The following is a 16,544-nucleotide window of genomic DNA, read 5'->3' on the forward strand; positions in this document are numbered from 1 at the left end:
TACTTGGCAAAGACACTCAAAGATGAGCTTGGGGAAAGTTTATTCTGTCACTGGCTAAACTTCAGTGACTGTTGCCTTCAACTTATTACTCACTATTTGCATTACCTTATTGTCTGGGAATCCTGGAAAATCAAGGAAAAACAGCTGATGTGATCTTTTTGGACTTCAGCAAAGCTTTTGACACAGTTTCCCATAGGATCCTACTGGACAAAATGTCCAGCATACAGCTAAACAAAAATATCATACGATGGGTGAGCAATTGGCTGATGGGCAGGGCTCTAAGGGTTGTGGTAAATGGGGCCATATCTGTCTGGCAGACGGTCACTAGTGGGGTCCCCCCAAGGCTCCATGTTACAGCCAGTCCTCTTCAATGTTTTCATAAACGATTTGGATGTAGGACTAGAAGGTGTTTTGAGCAAATTAGCTGACAACACCAAAGTTGGAGGAGTTGTGGACTCTGTTGAGGGTGGAAAGGGCTTGCAGAGAGATCTGGACAGATTGGAGAGCTGGGCAATCACCAACCACATGAAGTTTAACAAAGGCAAGTTCCGGGTCCTGCACCTGGGACAGGGCAACTTACTGTTGCCCTGAGCTTAGGAAATGTGGAGGAAAAATATTTTCACCACATGCTTTAATGGGTATGTTTTTAGAATTTGTTTCCCAATACTGAAGTACAGGGCAACTTTTGTACTTACAGACTCAGTGACAAGACACTGGAGAGCAGCCCCACAGAGAGGGATCTGGGGGTTCTGGTTGACAGCAAGCTGAATACGAGCCAGCAGTGTGCCCTGGCAGCCAGGAGGGCCAACAGAATCCTGGGGTGCATCAAGCACGGCATCGTTAGTTGGTCGAGGGAAGGGATTGTCCTGCTCTACTCTGCACTGGTGCGGCCTCACCTCGAGTACTGCATGCAGTTCTGGGCACCACGGTACAAAAAGGACGTGAAACTGTTGGAGAGTGTCCAGATGAGGGTGACGAAGATGGTGAAAGGCCTAGAGGGGAAGACGTATGAGGAGAGGCTGAGGTCACTAGGCCTGTTCAGCCTGGAGAAGAGGAGTCTGAGGGGAGACCTCATCATGGTCTACAGCTTCCTCACGAGGGGAAGTGGAGGGGCAGGTGCCAATTTATTCTCTTTACTGACCACTGATGGGACCCGTGGGAGTGGTGTCAAACTGTGATAGGGGAAGTTCAGGATAGACATTAGGTCTGGAACAGGCTCCCCAGGGAAGCAGTCATGGCACCAAGCCTGTCACAGTTTAAGAAGTGTTTGGACTGTCCACTTAGTCATATAGTCTGAAATTTTAGGTAGACCTGTGTGGTACCAGGAGTTGGACTCGATGATCCTTATGGGTCCCTTCCAACTTGGGATATTCTATGATTCTATTCTATGATTCTATGAAAAGAATCTCATTAAGCCAATCACTGAATATACACAGGACAAAGAGAGAACCAGATCCAAAGAGCTTACAGTTAAGTACCTTTAGAAGAAAGACTTTAGTTACGTAAATGCAATGGGAAGAAAGGAGAAAATAAACCACTACAGCTATTTTTTTTTTCAACCAAGAGGCCTGAAATCCCAAGCTTAAACCCAAATCTAGTCTCATTAATAAAAATGATATTCCTAAATGTAACAGAAATGTGAGTTCACTCTGAAGACCTCATAAGCTCTCTGACATAAAACTCCTGAATGCTCAGAAAATCAGAATTGCAGCTGAGAATAGTGACTGACATTCAAACTTTATTCTTAAATCAGGTCTTCGGACTTTCTTCCACCTACCTAAGGCATGCATTAAATCTAAGTGTTGGCCTAGATTCCAACCTGAGTTCCATCAGTTTTATGAATTTACACTCAAGCCTCAACATCACCACACAGGAGTTGCTGATGACTGCCTTCTTTAATCATCACTGCTAGTCCTCTGTGTGTGTATGTTGGCGCATACTTGTGGGGGAGAGAAAGGATGAATCTCCAGTGTCGAAAAATCAGCTGAATGCTGCACTCCCACACTGAGTTTGGCATACTAAAATCACAGGCTTTTCACAACCCTCAGTTATATTATTCATGCAGAATGCACTCAGCTTTCTATTGTTCCTGCTTTCATTGTTTATAAATGAGTTGTTGCTTCATCTGGGGATGGAAGTTCCTTTAAGTTTCTTTTAGTGAAAGTACTTCTGTAACAAGGTGCAATGCTATTACTCAGAGAGTTAAAGAAGTCTCTGGAAATGTTAGTGTTTCTGGAAAACAGCATTTTCTTTCTTTATTGATACAAAAATGAACAACTCAAGCTGGATGTTTTGCTTTGGCCAATCAAGACACAAGTTCCTAATTGTTTCCTAAATGTTTCAGAACACAATTAAATGCTTCATTTTGTTCCTTGTTAATGCACTATTTGCAGAAGAACTTTCTAAATGTGTTAAGTCCCTTGGTTTTCCACCTCACTTAAACATTCCCAGCATTAACACACACACACACCCTGGAACACAGACTTCAAATGTTGTGTGTGCTGTAAGTACTATTTCTCCTGACAGGACATGAAATATGCCAGAAACTGCTACTCCCTTCTGTTATGGCCAATACAGCTGCAGAAAAGCATATAACACATTTGTCTAGCAATATTGCGAATTTCATGATTTAGCTTGTTCAACAGTTCATGCTGTCATCATTAATCGTGGTGATTGTGCAAGATTCTGATGCATTCCCCAGATTAGAGTTTTTTTTTCAATCCAATCTAAGTTAATAAAGAGTGGGATGAATTGTGAAAGAAAAAAGCAAGTTAATCACATGGCAACATAAATGCTTTTGGTTTCAGAGGACATCCTACCAGTTTACGTCTAATATTACAGTTTTTTAAAGGTAGTTAGGAATGTCTTTTATTTCTCCTTTTACAGTACACTTTGTTTTTAAGTTTAGAGGACTTCTTTTATGCATCTTGATACGGCTGAACTATTGCAATTCCGAAGATACAGGCAAACTATCACCTGACATACTGAAAACAAAAAACTAGAGCCAAATCCATCTATATTCCGTAGTGAAAATAAACTTCTGTTTTGAAATAAGGATTTAAGAAATTTAATGGTTTGTCAGTTAATGCAAATACATTTAACTACTATTAAGCATAGAAACAATTCCATCTCTTTCAAAAATCTTCACCTGTCTACTTGCAAATACCAAAGGACTTCATGAAATGGATGTCTCCTGACTTTTTAATATCAACCCCCAACATGCTACTTGTTAAAAGAAGTTTAATGAAACCTTCCCCAAGAGCAGTATCTTTAAGGCAACAAGCTTACCCCTGTTCTGTGGGTTCACCTAATGCTCTGGACTGCCCTTCTCCTCCCTCACCTTTTCTCACACCTGCTTTTCTTTCTCTGACCAGTTTCTGATTTTTATCACAGCAAAGCGAACTGTGGGTAACTCCAGCGAACTCCAGGGAAATATATTTCTGGATTTACGTCTGCCTAGCCTGCACAAAATGCAAATTGAGCTGAATGCTATTTAGTTTGCTCATAAGAAGTATTTTTCCCTTTAATTTATGAGGAAAAAAGAAGTCTAGGTTCTATTGCTCATATATATCTTCAGTAGTATCTCATTCTTCAGCAGACCCTACTGAAAAGAGCTACTCACAGTATTTTTCAGTCAAAACATGCAAGTAGAACTCAGTCTGCAATTAGTAAGGTAAGGGAAAAAAAAAGTATTTCTTTCAACAAAGAAACTCTCAACTCTTTCAGGTCATTTGAAAGAGAGACAGAAGTGCACTATTTTAATTGGTTTTAAAACAAGTTATTTTTTTGATATATTTGCATTTTAAGTGCAATGTTTTGACTAAGAAGGAAGAAAAAAAAAAGCTTGCAAATGTTCTTGTCACTACTATATTCCAATTAGCTTTCAAAGAGGAAAAGGTGATAGATTAAAACAGCTCCATGTAACAGTGAAGAGTAAATAACCTATAAATCTGGAAACTAGTTTGTGTGTACGAGGACTAGCACTGGACAGAACACTTACTAGCAAAAAAAAGCACATTGAAATGAGCTTGGTTTGTTTTTAATTTAAATCCATGCCTATTCAAAACAGTCATATCTGAATTTCTAAGACCAAGCAAAATCACTATGCATTTACCATGCTTTTTCATCAACTAACAAAACAGAACAGATACAAATGAACCAACCAAGGATTTTGAGTGAGCTACCAGTGCTAGAAAAACCAGTCTGCACATTCCAGTTGAGTCACCGCAGAGGAGTAGGGAAAAAAAAAAAAAAAGGGAAAAAAAGGGGGGGAAATAAATTACTGTGTGCAACTGTGCAACTACATCTGCAAACTGATTCTCTCGCACTGGTATGTAATAAAATGTGTTGCTAAGATACAAGCTGCTACAGAAGTTCATTAAAGGACACTTTAAACAAAGCTGACAGACTCTTTTCCCTTTAAAGGCTGCATATTTGGTTCTATCCCTTGTGTTTACAATTAGATCCTCTATATGAGAGATTGTGCTCCATTCAAGCCCACTCAGCAAAGAATGTTAATAAAATAATGTAAATAAGACACTGGCTAAGTTTGTATATATTTATGGGCTACAGAGCTGCTGATAAAAATACATCTGGATTCCACTTGTATTTTTAAACAAGAAATAAAGCTTTACAAAATACCTATTCTCCAAGCTGGAGAGCAGAAATGTTAGCTTCTGTATCCAGCACTCTAACCTAACTTTTAGAATAGACAGCAAAGAAAACTGGCTTCTTGCCTGAAGTTTGGAGTTTCTGAGATGTTTCTTGTGTAAGCTTTTACGTGCAAGACTTTGTTATCTACAGTGAAATACAGGCCAAGATTGTTTATGTATTTCACCTGGCAATCTATCTTTTTTCATCTGTATTTCAGTTCCTAGATATGTGTTAATGATTTGCAGAATCTCCTTCATCTTAATATATTAATGACACAGTCAGATCTATTTTGCCACAGTTTGTATCCAAGAAATATATTCTATCAAAGAGGTCTTTATCTGACCTTATATAAGATAGTTTTAGTGTCTGTAGTAACATTTTCATGATAGGTGTATTTTGGCTTTTGTTTTGGGAGAAGAATGGGCAAGGCATACTTTGCATTCATTCACTGTGGTGAAATTATATCTTTAGAAATAATTCCAGCATTTATCTGTTCAGTACTTAATAACATATGAGATGCATAAATCAGAGATGAGAGTTAGTATCAGTGATTATATAGGAAATGTTACTTGTCACTTTGTAACCTGCATCTCATATAAAATTATGTATCACAGTCCTCAATATGTATATATTTTTAATTATATTTTCAGGCTCATTTACATGCGCATATTGGCTTTCTGCCTGAATGATATCAAAGAGAAAGACCTTATGCTCACACCCAACCAATACACACAAACACATTTAGACACAGAGACTCTCTAGTCTGTGCATTTCTGAGAATGGAATCTTCTCTCATCTTTTTCATTCTTAGAAAAGCTTCAGTTCACCAATAAATCTTTAGACAGTCTTAGCTGATTCAGAGCACTTTAGAAAAATGTAAAATTACAGAAGCTGTGGGTTAATCTCTGCTGTGTGTCAAAAGTATCAACGATTCTCACTTGAGTCACGTTAATCAAAATATAATATACATTTTTACTTTCTGTAACCTCATAAGATTTGTCATCAATAGCTGAGTTTGCTCAGAAAGGCTATGCCATTCCTTCTCTCTGGTTAAGAAGTAAGCTATATCACAAAGTACCTACACGATCAAGTTAAATCAACATGGTAAGGTATAGATTTAACTTCTGTTTCAAGACCTATTATACCCTTCTCTTGATGAAATGTAAGCAACCAGACAAATTTCCAGACGAACATACTGTTGCCGCAGCCTCAACACCCAAGCTCTTAAGGCTGAATTCCAATTCTGAAAATAAGACTGCCTTGCAACACCTCAAATTAACACCACCCATCATATCTACAGATTTCCCAGATACTTATTGTTTTGATTCTCCCAAAGCCACATGTAGGGCTATTTCTCTGGTTTACTTTCCTTCAGTCAGATGGGTTGTTCTGTAGTTTAAACTCAGGCATACACTTAACTCCTCCATGGCTTAAAAAAAGAAAACGTCCTCATATTTTTTCAATTGTCACTGTATATTAACCAGAAGGGTCTGCCTGTACTTGTGCAAAAAAGCCCTGTAATATATATTAGATTTCGATAGATGCTTACTATTGACAGTTGCAGGTTGTAGCTAAAACTAAGCCACATCAGCAATTTCATGACACTCTGGAAATTGCTACTACATAACAATAAGTAGCTGATTCAAAGAGAGAGAGAGAAGGGGAGAGGGAGAGAGCATATTTAAGGAAGTACATTTTGGCTCAAGAAAAATATTTCCAAATAACAAAGTAGCACCACCTTAAGTGAATAATTTAAAAAAAAAATAATAAATAAATAAATAAAATACACATACATTTATATAGATGCACATAAGGGAAGTGTGGTTGATTTAACCACAAGGACTGGATAGACCAAATATAATTCTGCTAGGTTGAAATAACTGACTACTTTACTTTAATGGCAGAAAGATAAATTTGCATTTCAATTAGTCCAATTCTTTTTTTTTGTTTGTTTGTTTTTCTTTGTTCTTATTTTAAACTTGCAGCCTATTTTTGGTACTTCCCTTACCTCCAACTACTATGCATGTACAAACTGCCCTCTTTGACATCGTGATCACACATATACCATTTACCATGGCCTTGTCTTATTGATTTGCAAACTTCTACCCTTTAATTCTATTGATGAGAAATTGTGTTAATGCTTCAGATTTTGTTTTGGGGGGCTGAGGGGAGAGGGAGGTATCATTTTATAATCAAGTAAAAAAAAATACTGCATATTTTATCTTTGATCACAAAGAGAAAGGCATAGAGGCAAAACTTAAAAGTAACTCTGTATTAACCTGCCTTTATACGCCTTCATGCTTTCAACTTGAAAATCAAATCTGGAATGAGATGAAAAGGGATTTTCTCTACTTGAACATACCAGAAGTGTTTAGAGTGATGCAGTATCCTACTGGAAATGTGATTTAAAATCACAATTCAAAAACCCTTCTCTAACACCATGATATGGAAAGGAGACATTTAGAGCCATATTCTACTTTTCTTCTACAAGCAGAATGAGTCTGTGGGCTAGATCCTGGAATGAATTGATCTGATACAAGCATCTAACATGATAATGCAATTCCGAATCAGCTGCACATATGGCACGAACCAATTGAAAATTTGTCCCATTAAACCAGAGCTCTAGACAAAGACTCCTGTGAAAGCATAGCTTTTAACTGTCCAAGTGTCTACTAGGAAATTAAAGCAAATTCTAACTCCTAGAAAGAGTTCCTACACAGAACTAAAGTTTCTTTGAAAGGGTCTGCCTACTAAAGTATTGTATACATCTGAACAAATACCTGTTTGCTGCAAGTATAAATTAGGTATTTTACACTGTGTAACAGGTAGAATGTTCTGTTAGTGTAAAACCAGAAGTGAAATAAAAAGGTATTGTTGCCATAATCCCTTTTTTTTTTTTTCTTCTGAATAGACAAAACCATTGTAATGAAAAAAATGCTAAATCACAGGGATAATCATCATAGCCAGCTCCTCTAATGAGGCATCATGGGATTACTGGAGTTATTATAAAAGTCATCTTATTGAAGAAATTCAAAGTTAATTGAAATCAATTGTACTGTTCTGACAGCAGGTGTTTTAAGTGGCAAAAATATCAAAGTGAACTTTTTAAAATGGTTAAAATGAAAGTAATGCTCACTTTTCAACTCTTAGCCTTGCCAAGTGATATACTGTACAACTACAGAACATCATACAGTCAAAGAAAATTGCTAGAACAAAATAGCATTTCACATGCCAGTCAAGCAGCTACCAAACAAAAGGTGGTTCTAACCCCTCCAGTACACATTTTCATTACAGATGTGTAATTTCCATGAATCTTAGATGGACTAGGCAGAAAGCCACAAGGATACATACATGTATTTCCATTGTGGTTCACCTCTATGAAAATGGTCTTTATTACCCTTTTTCTCAACATAGTATTACTGAAAAAACAAAAACAAAAACAAAAAAAACAAAAAAAAAAAAACAAAAAAAACAAAACAAAAAAAAAAAAAAAAACAGAAAGCTGGGCTTGCCACTATGCAAACTGTATTCCCAAGTTTCTCCTCCAAAGAGCTGAAGGTAAATTCTCTCCTAGTTTTGTCACTTCTTCAACAGATGGCAAAGCAACTAATAAATTGTTGCTTTCAGCAAAAAAAAAGATGAGGAACAGAAGCTTTCTGAATTACAGTCCCGAACTAATCATTACTTTGATCCAGTAAGTTCATTTGACTCTTCAGTCATACAGGTTTCCCAGCAAAGTCAGTGGGACCTCAACATGCAGAGGAACTGTAAGGTCAAGCCCAGATTTAATACCTGTTGTCTTTATGTTTAAAGACTTGTGATTGAAAAGTTTAATATTTCACCTTGGGGCTCATTGCCCTGTCTCCCTCAACTTCGGCAAGTACTTGGTAAGGCCCTTTGAACCAAATTCTGCTGGGATGAACATAAGTAGATACAATTCATGCCACAGTAAATGGGAGTGCTGTGTGTGCCATGTGATGGAGTTTCACATTAGGTTCAACTTGATTTGGAAATGCCTTTCAGGTTTTATCTCAGTTTTCACTGATGCTATTTGATTTCAACAATTCTGAAAGTACCAAACAGTATGAAATACTGAGCTTTGGCAAATGTCAATAATTTTCCCTTTAATGTGTGTAAACAATGTTGCCATTTCCAGGCACAGCACATCCCGAATTTCAACAAACCAAAAAAACACCTCCTCCTTTTCCCCAAAACAAAGACACGACATGAGTAAAATCAGACATCTTGAGCTAGATCCTTTCCAACAAGTCATACAAGAACTGTATTTGAGTTTTAAGAAGCCTAACACTTTCCACAAACAGGCTTTACTGGTGATCACCATAGGCAAAATACAGTCAGTGATTTAATTTCAGACATACTACCCAAAAATACAAGCCAGCAATAGCAAAGGTTGGGGGAGTCTGCCTGAAACTAATGTTGATTTTCTGCATAGATAGTAAATTATGGTAAAGAAATGAGGTAGTGCACAAGTGAATGGCATATACATAATGTCTTTCAGGAAGACATATTTTTATTACTGCGCTCCAGGACAGGCTGTCTGAATTCAGAGTTCATCAGAGTCGAAAATATAGTAGCCCACACATGCTCATTGTTAATTTTTAAGACCTGGCTCGCCATCTAATATTTATGTCAGTAACAATTAATTTCTGACTGGAGGTGAAAGGTTTCTTTATTTGTTTATCTTCATCTATTAATTAATAAGAGACAACTTTCTAAAATGAAAAGACCCTTAAAGACTCTTTAAGGACATAAAGCAAGAAACACATGTAGCAGACACCTCTGGTGTGCTTTTAAGACCAACACTGGCTCTTTCTTATGATAGTTCTTTTATTTACATATAAATGCTTGTTGCTTGACAATTTAGATAAAAATGTTACTGCTGCTCTGCATGTGCTGTAGATTGAAGGTGTAAAACCACTGGACCAACTAATGGAGTCTTCACACATCATATCTTGTTAAAGAAGAGGTAACCCACTCTCAAATGCTATTACAATTCATCAAAACTATAGTATATGAAGGATGGACTCTGAACAAAAGTCTAACTTCTGTCTTTCTGAGTAAGATGCCGAGTTAAGTATTAACTTAGGCTGCACCACTTTGGTAATGAAAATAATGGCTCCATACTGCTTATTTGAAAAGACTGAGAAAATAGGAAAACTATATAAACTATATTCCATACTATATAAATTATATTCCATACTATATAGTTTATTCCATAAACTATATTCCATACTATATAAACTATATTCCATACTATTTCCAACAAGAAAAGGAAGTACCAATGACTAGCCAGGGATCTTTAATTAGGCTGCAACTTAAAAGACAACTGTGCACGTAAGTCTCCCTTATACATTTACCTCATATGCCAAAAGTTGATTTTCTCATTCGATTCTTTCTGGTTTTATTTGTAATTTTAAATGAAAAGAAATATTGCCACAAATTCTAACAGCTACAATGGAAAACTGAGGAGTGGCGGTACTGAAAGGTAACACTCCCCCCTGCTATTTTTCTACCAGATGTGTTATTCATTTTACTACCTGCTTCATCATCCACACATGCATTTTAATTGAAATGTAATTTCAGCATCTTTTGTATTCAGTGCATGCACAATCAAAGATATGTTTTAGTGCATTATGAATCAGTTGCGCCTAAAGAAATTGGGCATGAATGTGGGTGGGGGGAAAAACATATGTAAAAACAACTTCCCTACTTACACAGCCTTCTTAAGGTTACTTCTGTGTTTTGGTGTATCCAAAAAAGGGAGAGCCTGAAACCAGTAAACAGCTGCAGTATTAGTCAAACTATTGTCTCAGCAGCTTTCACTGCACCTCAACAGACCCTCAAGAGCTTTTAAGCCAGTACCTCACTTTTAAGCCAGTACCCAAGGAGCAACTGCTAATTACCACCTGGTCTGTAAAGTTGCATGATGGTTTTGTGATTTGGTCAAAGGCTAAGACCTCCAAACTCATTTCACTTGTGACCCAAGAAAGATTCTAGTTTAGACCTCCAGAGGTGGCAGTCTAGAGCAAGAGGACAGTACATCACCAGCTAGACTCTCATTAAAAACCTCCAGATTCTTTTACTTAAGAGCTAGACTCTTTATTTATAAGCCCTTGTTGCACAAGATGTTGAAATCAGTAAAATATATCTAAAAAACTTTTTTTTTTTTTTTTTCCTAACCATAGCAGGTTTCCTGCTAGGCCAAATCTGGTGTGTTTACAGGATGTTGGTATTTTATGTTTAATTACTCCATAGTTTATTGATTTATTTATAAGATTATGAGAAGGGCAAGTCATAAATATATGACAATTGTTTACTAGGTAGTTTGGATTATGCATAAATAGATTGTCTAAGCTTAGCACAAACCTCTTTCACCAAGCTGAATCAGAACATTCAAACTGTATTTTCAAATGTGTCTCTTTGCCTTATCTAAATTCCAGCATGACACATAATAAATAGCTTCTCATTTACTATCATCATAAAAATTTAAACAGCCTTGAAATAGTTGCTACAATACAGGGGAAAATGATCAAATATATGTTCTAAATACCCACTTAGAACAGTAAAACTATTTCCATCTTGAAGAAAGAAAACATAAAGATGCATTGTTGGAGTAAAAGCTGTTACCTTGTTTAGAAAAAAAATCTTATACTCAGTATAGTAGTACTAGAGTCAATAACTTGCTGTTTTACACCACAAAAAAAAAAAAAAAAAAAAAAAAACTGACAGCCCTTAGCTATCATGTAGTGTCAGATTTGCTTTTAAGAAGAAAGTATCTGATTTGATTCTATACAGTGATTAAACATCTTTGTGCTCTGCTGAGTAGGGTATTCTATCCCCTCCCCCCTCCAAAAATGGCATCAAAGCAATCAAAATGGTAATGTTCAGCATGAATGGGGCCCCATCCCCCACCTTCAAACTCTGCAGACTTTTCTCCATGTTAGAAGAAACCAACACCCCTTCCTCACAAAATGGAAGCTTCCACTACCAAATTGAGAGTGCTGACAAATTCTGATTACAATAAACCGGGAGGAAAAGGGTGGCACATAATCACCGTCACCTATGGACACAGACTATATATATGCATGGATCACTTTTCAACTTTAAGCAAAACTCCAGGAGAAAAAGAGGAAAAAAAAAGAAAAGAAAAAGAAAAAAGAGAGAGAGAGAGAGAGAGAGAAAGGAAACAGGAAAGAAATAAAAGAAATGAAAAAGGAAAGAAGGAAAGAAGGAAAATGGGAAAGCCAGAGGGGGGACCCACGAGTGCTCCCCGCCCTGCCCCGGCCCCGCGGGCGCTGTCCGTGACCGTGGTGCTGAAGCGGCCACCGCGTTCCGCAGGAACTGCGCTGCCGGGGGGTGGGGGGTGGAGGGGAAGGGGAGTGTGAGAGATGGGGAGGTTGTGAAAGATAGGGGGGGTTGTGAGAGATGGAGGGAGTCGTGAGAGTAGAGAGTGGGTGAGAGCAAAGAGGGGATGGAGAGGGAAAGTTCAGTCCTGGGGAGGGGGGTTTCATGCAAACAGATCTGTCTCCGGCTTTGTCAGCCACCCTTCGCGGAGTGGAAGTCCTGCAAGTGGGGACAGGGGCCTTTGGCTGGGGTTTTTGGGGTGGGGGGCGGATAGTTCGGCAGAGAGCGAGATCCCCCCCCCCGCTGCTGTCCGCGGTGCTGAAACGCCCCACGCCGCTCCCCGCCCGCGAGTGGGGGCGCCCCCCTGGAAAGCCAGGGGACGGGAAAGTTTGGGGAGGGTCTGAGAGGTGGGAGAGAGAGAGGGAGAGGGAGGGGGGAGAGGTTTCTGGGTTGTTTTGTTCCCCTCCTCCGATTATTTAATTCCTCTCACCTCCCGCCCCCCCCTTCCAGTGGCTGAAACTGAAACAGGTTAAGCTCTTTTTATTTATTTATTTATTTTTATTTTTTTTTTTTGGGGGGGGGAGAGAGTGAAAGTGCCTAAGTGAACTCGAATCAAAAGCTAACACGTCAGATCAGACCAAGGGAAGAGAAAGGCAACTGGGGAGGAAAAAAAAAATGAAGTAGAAAAGAATTAAAATAAAGTGATCAATAAAAAATAGTTCTGTAATCAAACACAGAAATGGCTCCAAACTGTGCTCCAGCCTCCCCGTTCCCAACTCTTGCTTTGCACATTACACAGAAGTAGCCCAAGATAGGAGAATTATCCATATTCCTAAAACATGTCGACCAACTCAAAATGGACGCCTCTTTTTTTTTTTTTTTTTTTTTTTTTTTTTTTTACGTTTTAACTACTGCTTATCTTTCTACAACAAGTAGTGCTAAAATCATTCTTTCCCCCAGCAAGACATCCAAGAATCCAACCTCATTATGAAAACATGCATTTTCTTACTTTACGCTTAGGAAAACGGATGTTATATTCTCTGCTGTCGGTATTTTTCAGCTAACACAGACACTTTTCGGATGTTTAGAAAGTGCATTGTAAAAACAAGAAGAAAAACCAAACACGACTTAGTCGATATGTTCCTTACTTGTTTCTCATTAAGAGCTGCTATTCTTGATTGCCTTTCATGGATTTGTTTCTTAAGATCCCCGTTCTGCAAAAACGGCAATAAGATGCATATTAAAGGCAAAGTGTAAACTAACCCCTGTAATGAATAAACTTCCGATCTAGAAATTGTTCAAAGGCAAAACCGTTCCACCAAAGCCGTACGAAAGCATGCACACACAAAACACCCTCTTTAGTAAGAAAGCTCAGTGCAGACTACAAAATGAGATCTCTTACTGATAAAGTTTCTCATCCTGCTGTCCCAGCACAACTGCACTTATTACAGCAGGGATAAAATACTGAAGAAGAGAAAAAAAAGGATCTGCATTTACCTGTGGATCTTGCTTCATCTGTGCAACTAGTTTCTATTAAAAAAAATAATAATAATAATTAAAAAAAAATAAAATAAAATAAAATAAAATCACCCCCCAAAAAGGAGGAATTAGAAACTGTTTCAAGTTTAATGGATTTTTTTAAATGTATGTATGTGTGCGGACGGGGGAGGGAGGGGGGTAAGGAACAAAGAGGCAAGTAAACACTGCGAGTCAGTTTCAAGCAAAGCTCATAAATATTCAAGTCTCGTCCTAATCTCTCCAACACACACGCACACACACGCACGCTCAAACACACGCTCTCGCACACTCACTCCCGCAACCCCGACCAACAACTCCGGCTCTCCCCAGCACAGCCAGAGACACACACACACATAACAAGAGAAAGAAAGCAAGGAAAGCCAAGACAAAACTCGAGCCAACAATCCGAAAAACTACTTTGGCGGAGTGCTCGCCGTTGCCACGGGGGGCCGAGTGGGGGTGGCCCCCCAAGCCTCGCCACCGCCCCGCGACCCCGCCGCCCCCCCGGCCCCTCGCAGGACCCCGCGGCAAGCGGCAGCCGCTGCTGGGGAGCGTGAGCTGCCTCCTCCTCCTCCTCTCCCTCTGGAGAAGCGCCGGGGAGAACGAAAACGCTTTTTTTTAACTTTATTTAATTTAATTTAATTTAATTTCATTTCATTTCATTTTTATTTTTATTTTTACCTGGTGACATTGGATTTCCACTTTTAACGCCTCTTGCAAGCTGTGTAGCTCCATTCCTGCAACTTGCCGGGCACTTTTCCTGCCACTTTCAGATCCGAGGGTTTTTTGTTTGTTTGTTTAGTTTGGTTGTTTGTTTGGTTTGGATTTGTTGTTGTTGGTTTGAATTGTTTGGATGGCTGGTTTTTTTTGCTCCCTTTCTTTTCGCTTTTTTGTTGTTGTTGTTGGTTTGTTTTTGTAATATTTTTTTTGCTTTTTTTTTTTTTTTTCCTTTTGGCAACCGGGCAGCCACCCCTCCCTCTAAAAAATAAAAATAAAAAAAATAAATAAAAGAAGCAAAAAAAAAGACCAGGAAAAAAAAAAAAAAAAGGAAAGAAAAGGATCGGCGATAGTGATGATAAATTAAAAAAAAAAAAAAAGGCGCCCCCGAGAGCGGCGGGGACCAACTCCTCGGCGTGCCCAGCAAGTTGGCCGCCTCTTTGCTGGGGACACAGACTCATCACTCACTTTCCGCCAAACTGGGACTGGGGGGGCCCCTCCCCCGCCGCCCCCGCCCGCGTCCCCCCCCCTCAGTCCCCGCCCCGCCCCCTTGCCCCCCCCCTTTCCTCCACCCCGCTCCTTCCCCCGCCAATGGGACCGGGCGGAGAAGGGGGCCGGGAGGGACTATATTTCCTCGCAGCGCGCGCGCACGGCTGCGCCTTGATTTCACTTTGCCGGGGGGAAAAAAAGTTGTGCGGAAGCTCGCCGGGCGGCGCGGAGGTGCCCGGATGGAGACGGGGGGGAAGGAGGAGGGAGGGGGGGGGCGGGCGGCGCTGCCGGCCAGCGCATGCGCACTGCCCGCCCCGACTCGGTTGTGGTGGGCGAGGGAACAACGGAGCGCAGCCACAGGGCGGTCGGGGGAGGGGCGGAGTGCATCCCGTTACACCCCGCTGCCTCACACATCCCCCACCAGTTCACCTGAGGGGAGCTGCTGTGGGGCAGGGAGGTCTTAACTGTCTCCCTAACACAGTTTCCCAGTGGGGGGCTGCAGGTCTGCACCAAAACCCATTGTGAGCCAGGAGTTGGATGGGGTAGGGGCTGCTCAGCACCACAGCCTGTGTTCAGTGACCACATAATCAACACTTCAAACCAGCATGGAAGAGTTGATGTACACTTGTGGGACTTCATCCAGTTGAATCAAACCAGGCCATCAGTACCAAACACACGTGCCAACAACACACCCAGCACCCTAAACGTAGTCTGCATCACCTGCAGTCAGAACCACATCACCTCCACATCACTCCTGTACCACCAAAGTGTGACCCACCTTCAGGAAATCCCAACAGCACCTGATCCAGCTGACAATTTAAGTGTGTTTTAGGGCAGCAGCACAGATTTATACCCAGTCAGTGCTTGGCTGTGTAGCTGCAGTATTTTTGATGCAGTAATAGAGTTAGATTTACTGTCTTGTTGACGCATGGCTGGAGTGGGGTTGGAAACCAAAAGTAGTGCTCAGAATAATTTTACTGATGACACTCAAAATTGAGGGCACATCTTAGCATGCTGGTTGATGACAGAGTGCTGGAGACAAGAACCTTAATGTGCAGATGCTCCCATTCCTGCAGTAATTGCACACTGACATCTTACTTAAACAGCACTGAAACATGAAGTTTAAACTCATCCTAAATGATTAGTCAGTAGTTAAAACACCACTGTGCTCCACATGTGCTTGGATGCACAGTGGTGTGGAATTTTTGGATGGAATTTTCATAACTAATTAAATTCATCTCAAAACTAATTAAAGACACCAATACACACCAAAACCAACCTAGGTCAAATATACTGTAATTAGAGCTGTTTTGAGATATAACATGCTGGGAATCCAAAATTTGTACCCAACTTTCAGTGAACTCTTCAAATATATTCTGTCCAAACATGATGTAACTTTTTACATTTAAGTCATAAGAAAAATTATGGTGAGATATTCTCAGCCTGGCAAATTTAGAAGTAAAGACTAAATTAAATTTTATTTTTCTATTAACCTTAAGATTGAACAAATTATTTTAAAAGACCCATCTTAAAGTTAGCAATGTAATAGTAGTGGCTGATGGTCTACCTTACTGTAATGGTAATGGGCCTCATTTTTAGTATTTGTTTAGGGTTTGCATACATCTTGAACAGGTAAAATCAAGGAGCTAGTTTCATTCTTATTATGGTGATAATTTTTAAGGCAGTTTATTTTCTGTAATCAGTGTATCTGCTCTCTGGATTGAAAATATTGGAGGGGGTGTTTAATTTCCATTCAGTGAAAATGGCTTATCTGCGAAAAAGATTTTTAAAAAACAAACTCT

The 16,544-nt window shown here is 39.6% G+C and overlaps 1 protein-coding gene across 3 annotated transcripts in view; it reads right to left on the reverse strand.

The window, feature by feature from the left end:
• Positions 1 to 14,271, reverse strand: part of PHF21B (PHD finger protein 21B) — a gene marked incomplete at both ends in the record, with an annotated part of 171,717 nt that extends 157,446 nt beyond the window's left edge. For 2 of the 3 annotated variants that reach the window (XM_084306019.1, XM_084306018.1), the window contains 3 exons: positions 13,167 to 13,232; positions 13,516 to 13,548; positions 14,218 to 14,271. In XM_084306019.1, coding sequence (XP_084162145.1) covers positions 13,167 to 13,232; positions 13,516 to 13,548; positions 14,218 to 14,271 — 153 coding nt within the window. The remainder of the gene's footprint in view (positions 1 to 13,166; positions 13,233 to 13,515; positions 13,549 to 14,217) is intronic. The other variant, XM_084306020.1, reaches the window with a different exon arrangement.
• Positions 14,272 to 16,544: the final 2,273 nt, after the last annotated feature.

The sequence above is a fragment of the Netta rufina genome, assembly GCF_964035555.1.
Source record: "Netta rufina genome assembly, chromosome: 1".
Taxonomy (NCBI): domain Eukaryota; kingdom Metazoa; phylum Chordata; class Aves; order Anseriformes; family Anatidae; genus Netta; species Netta rufina.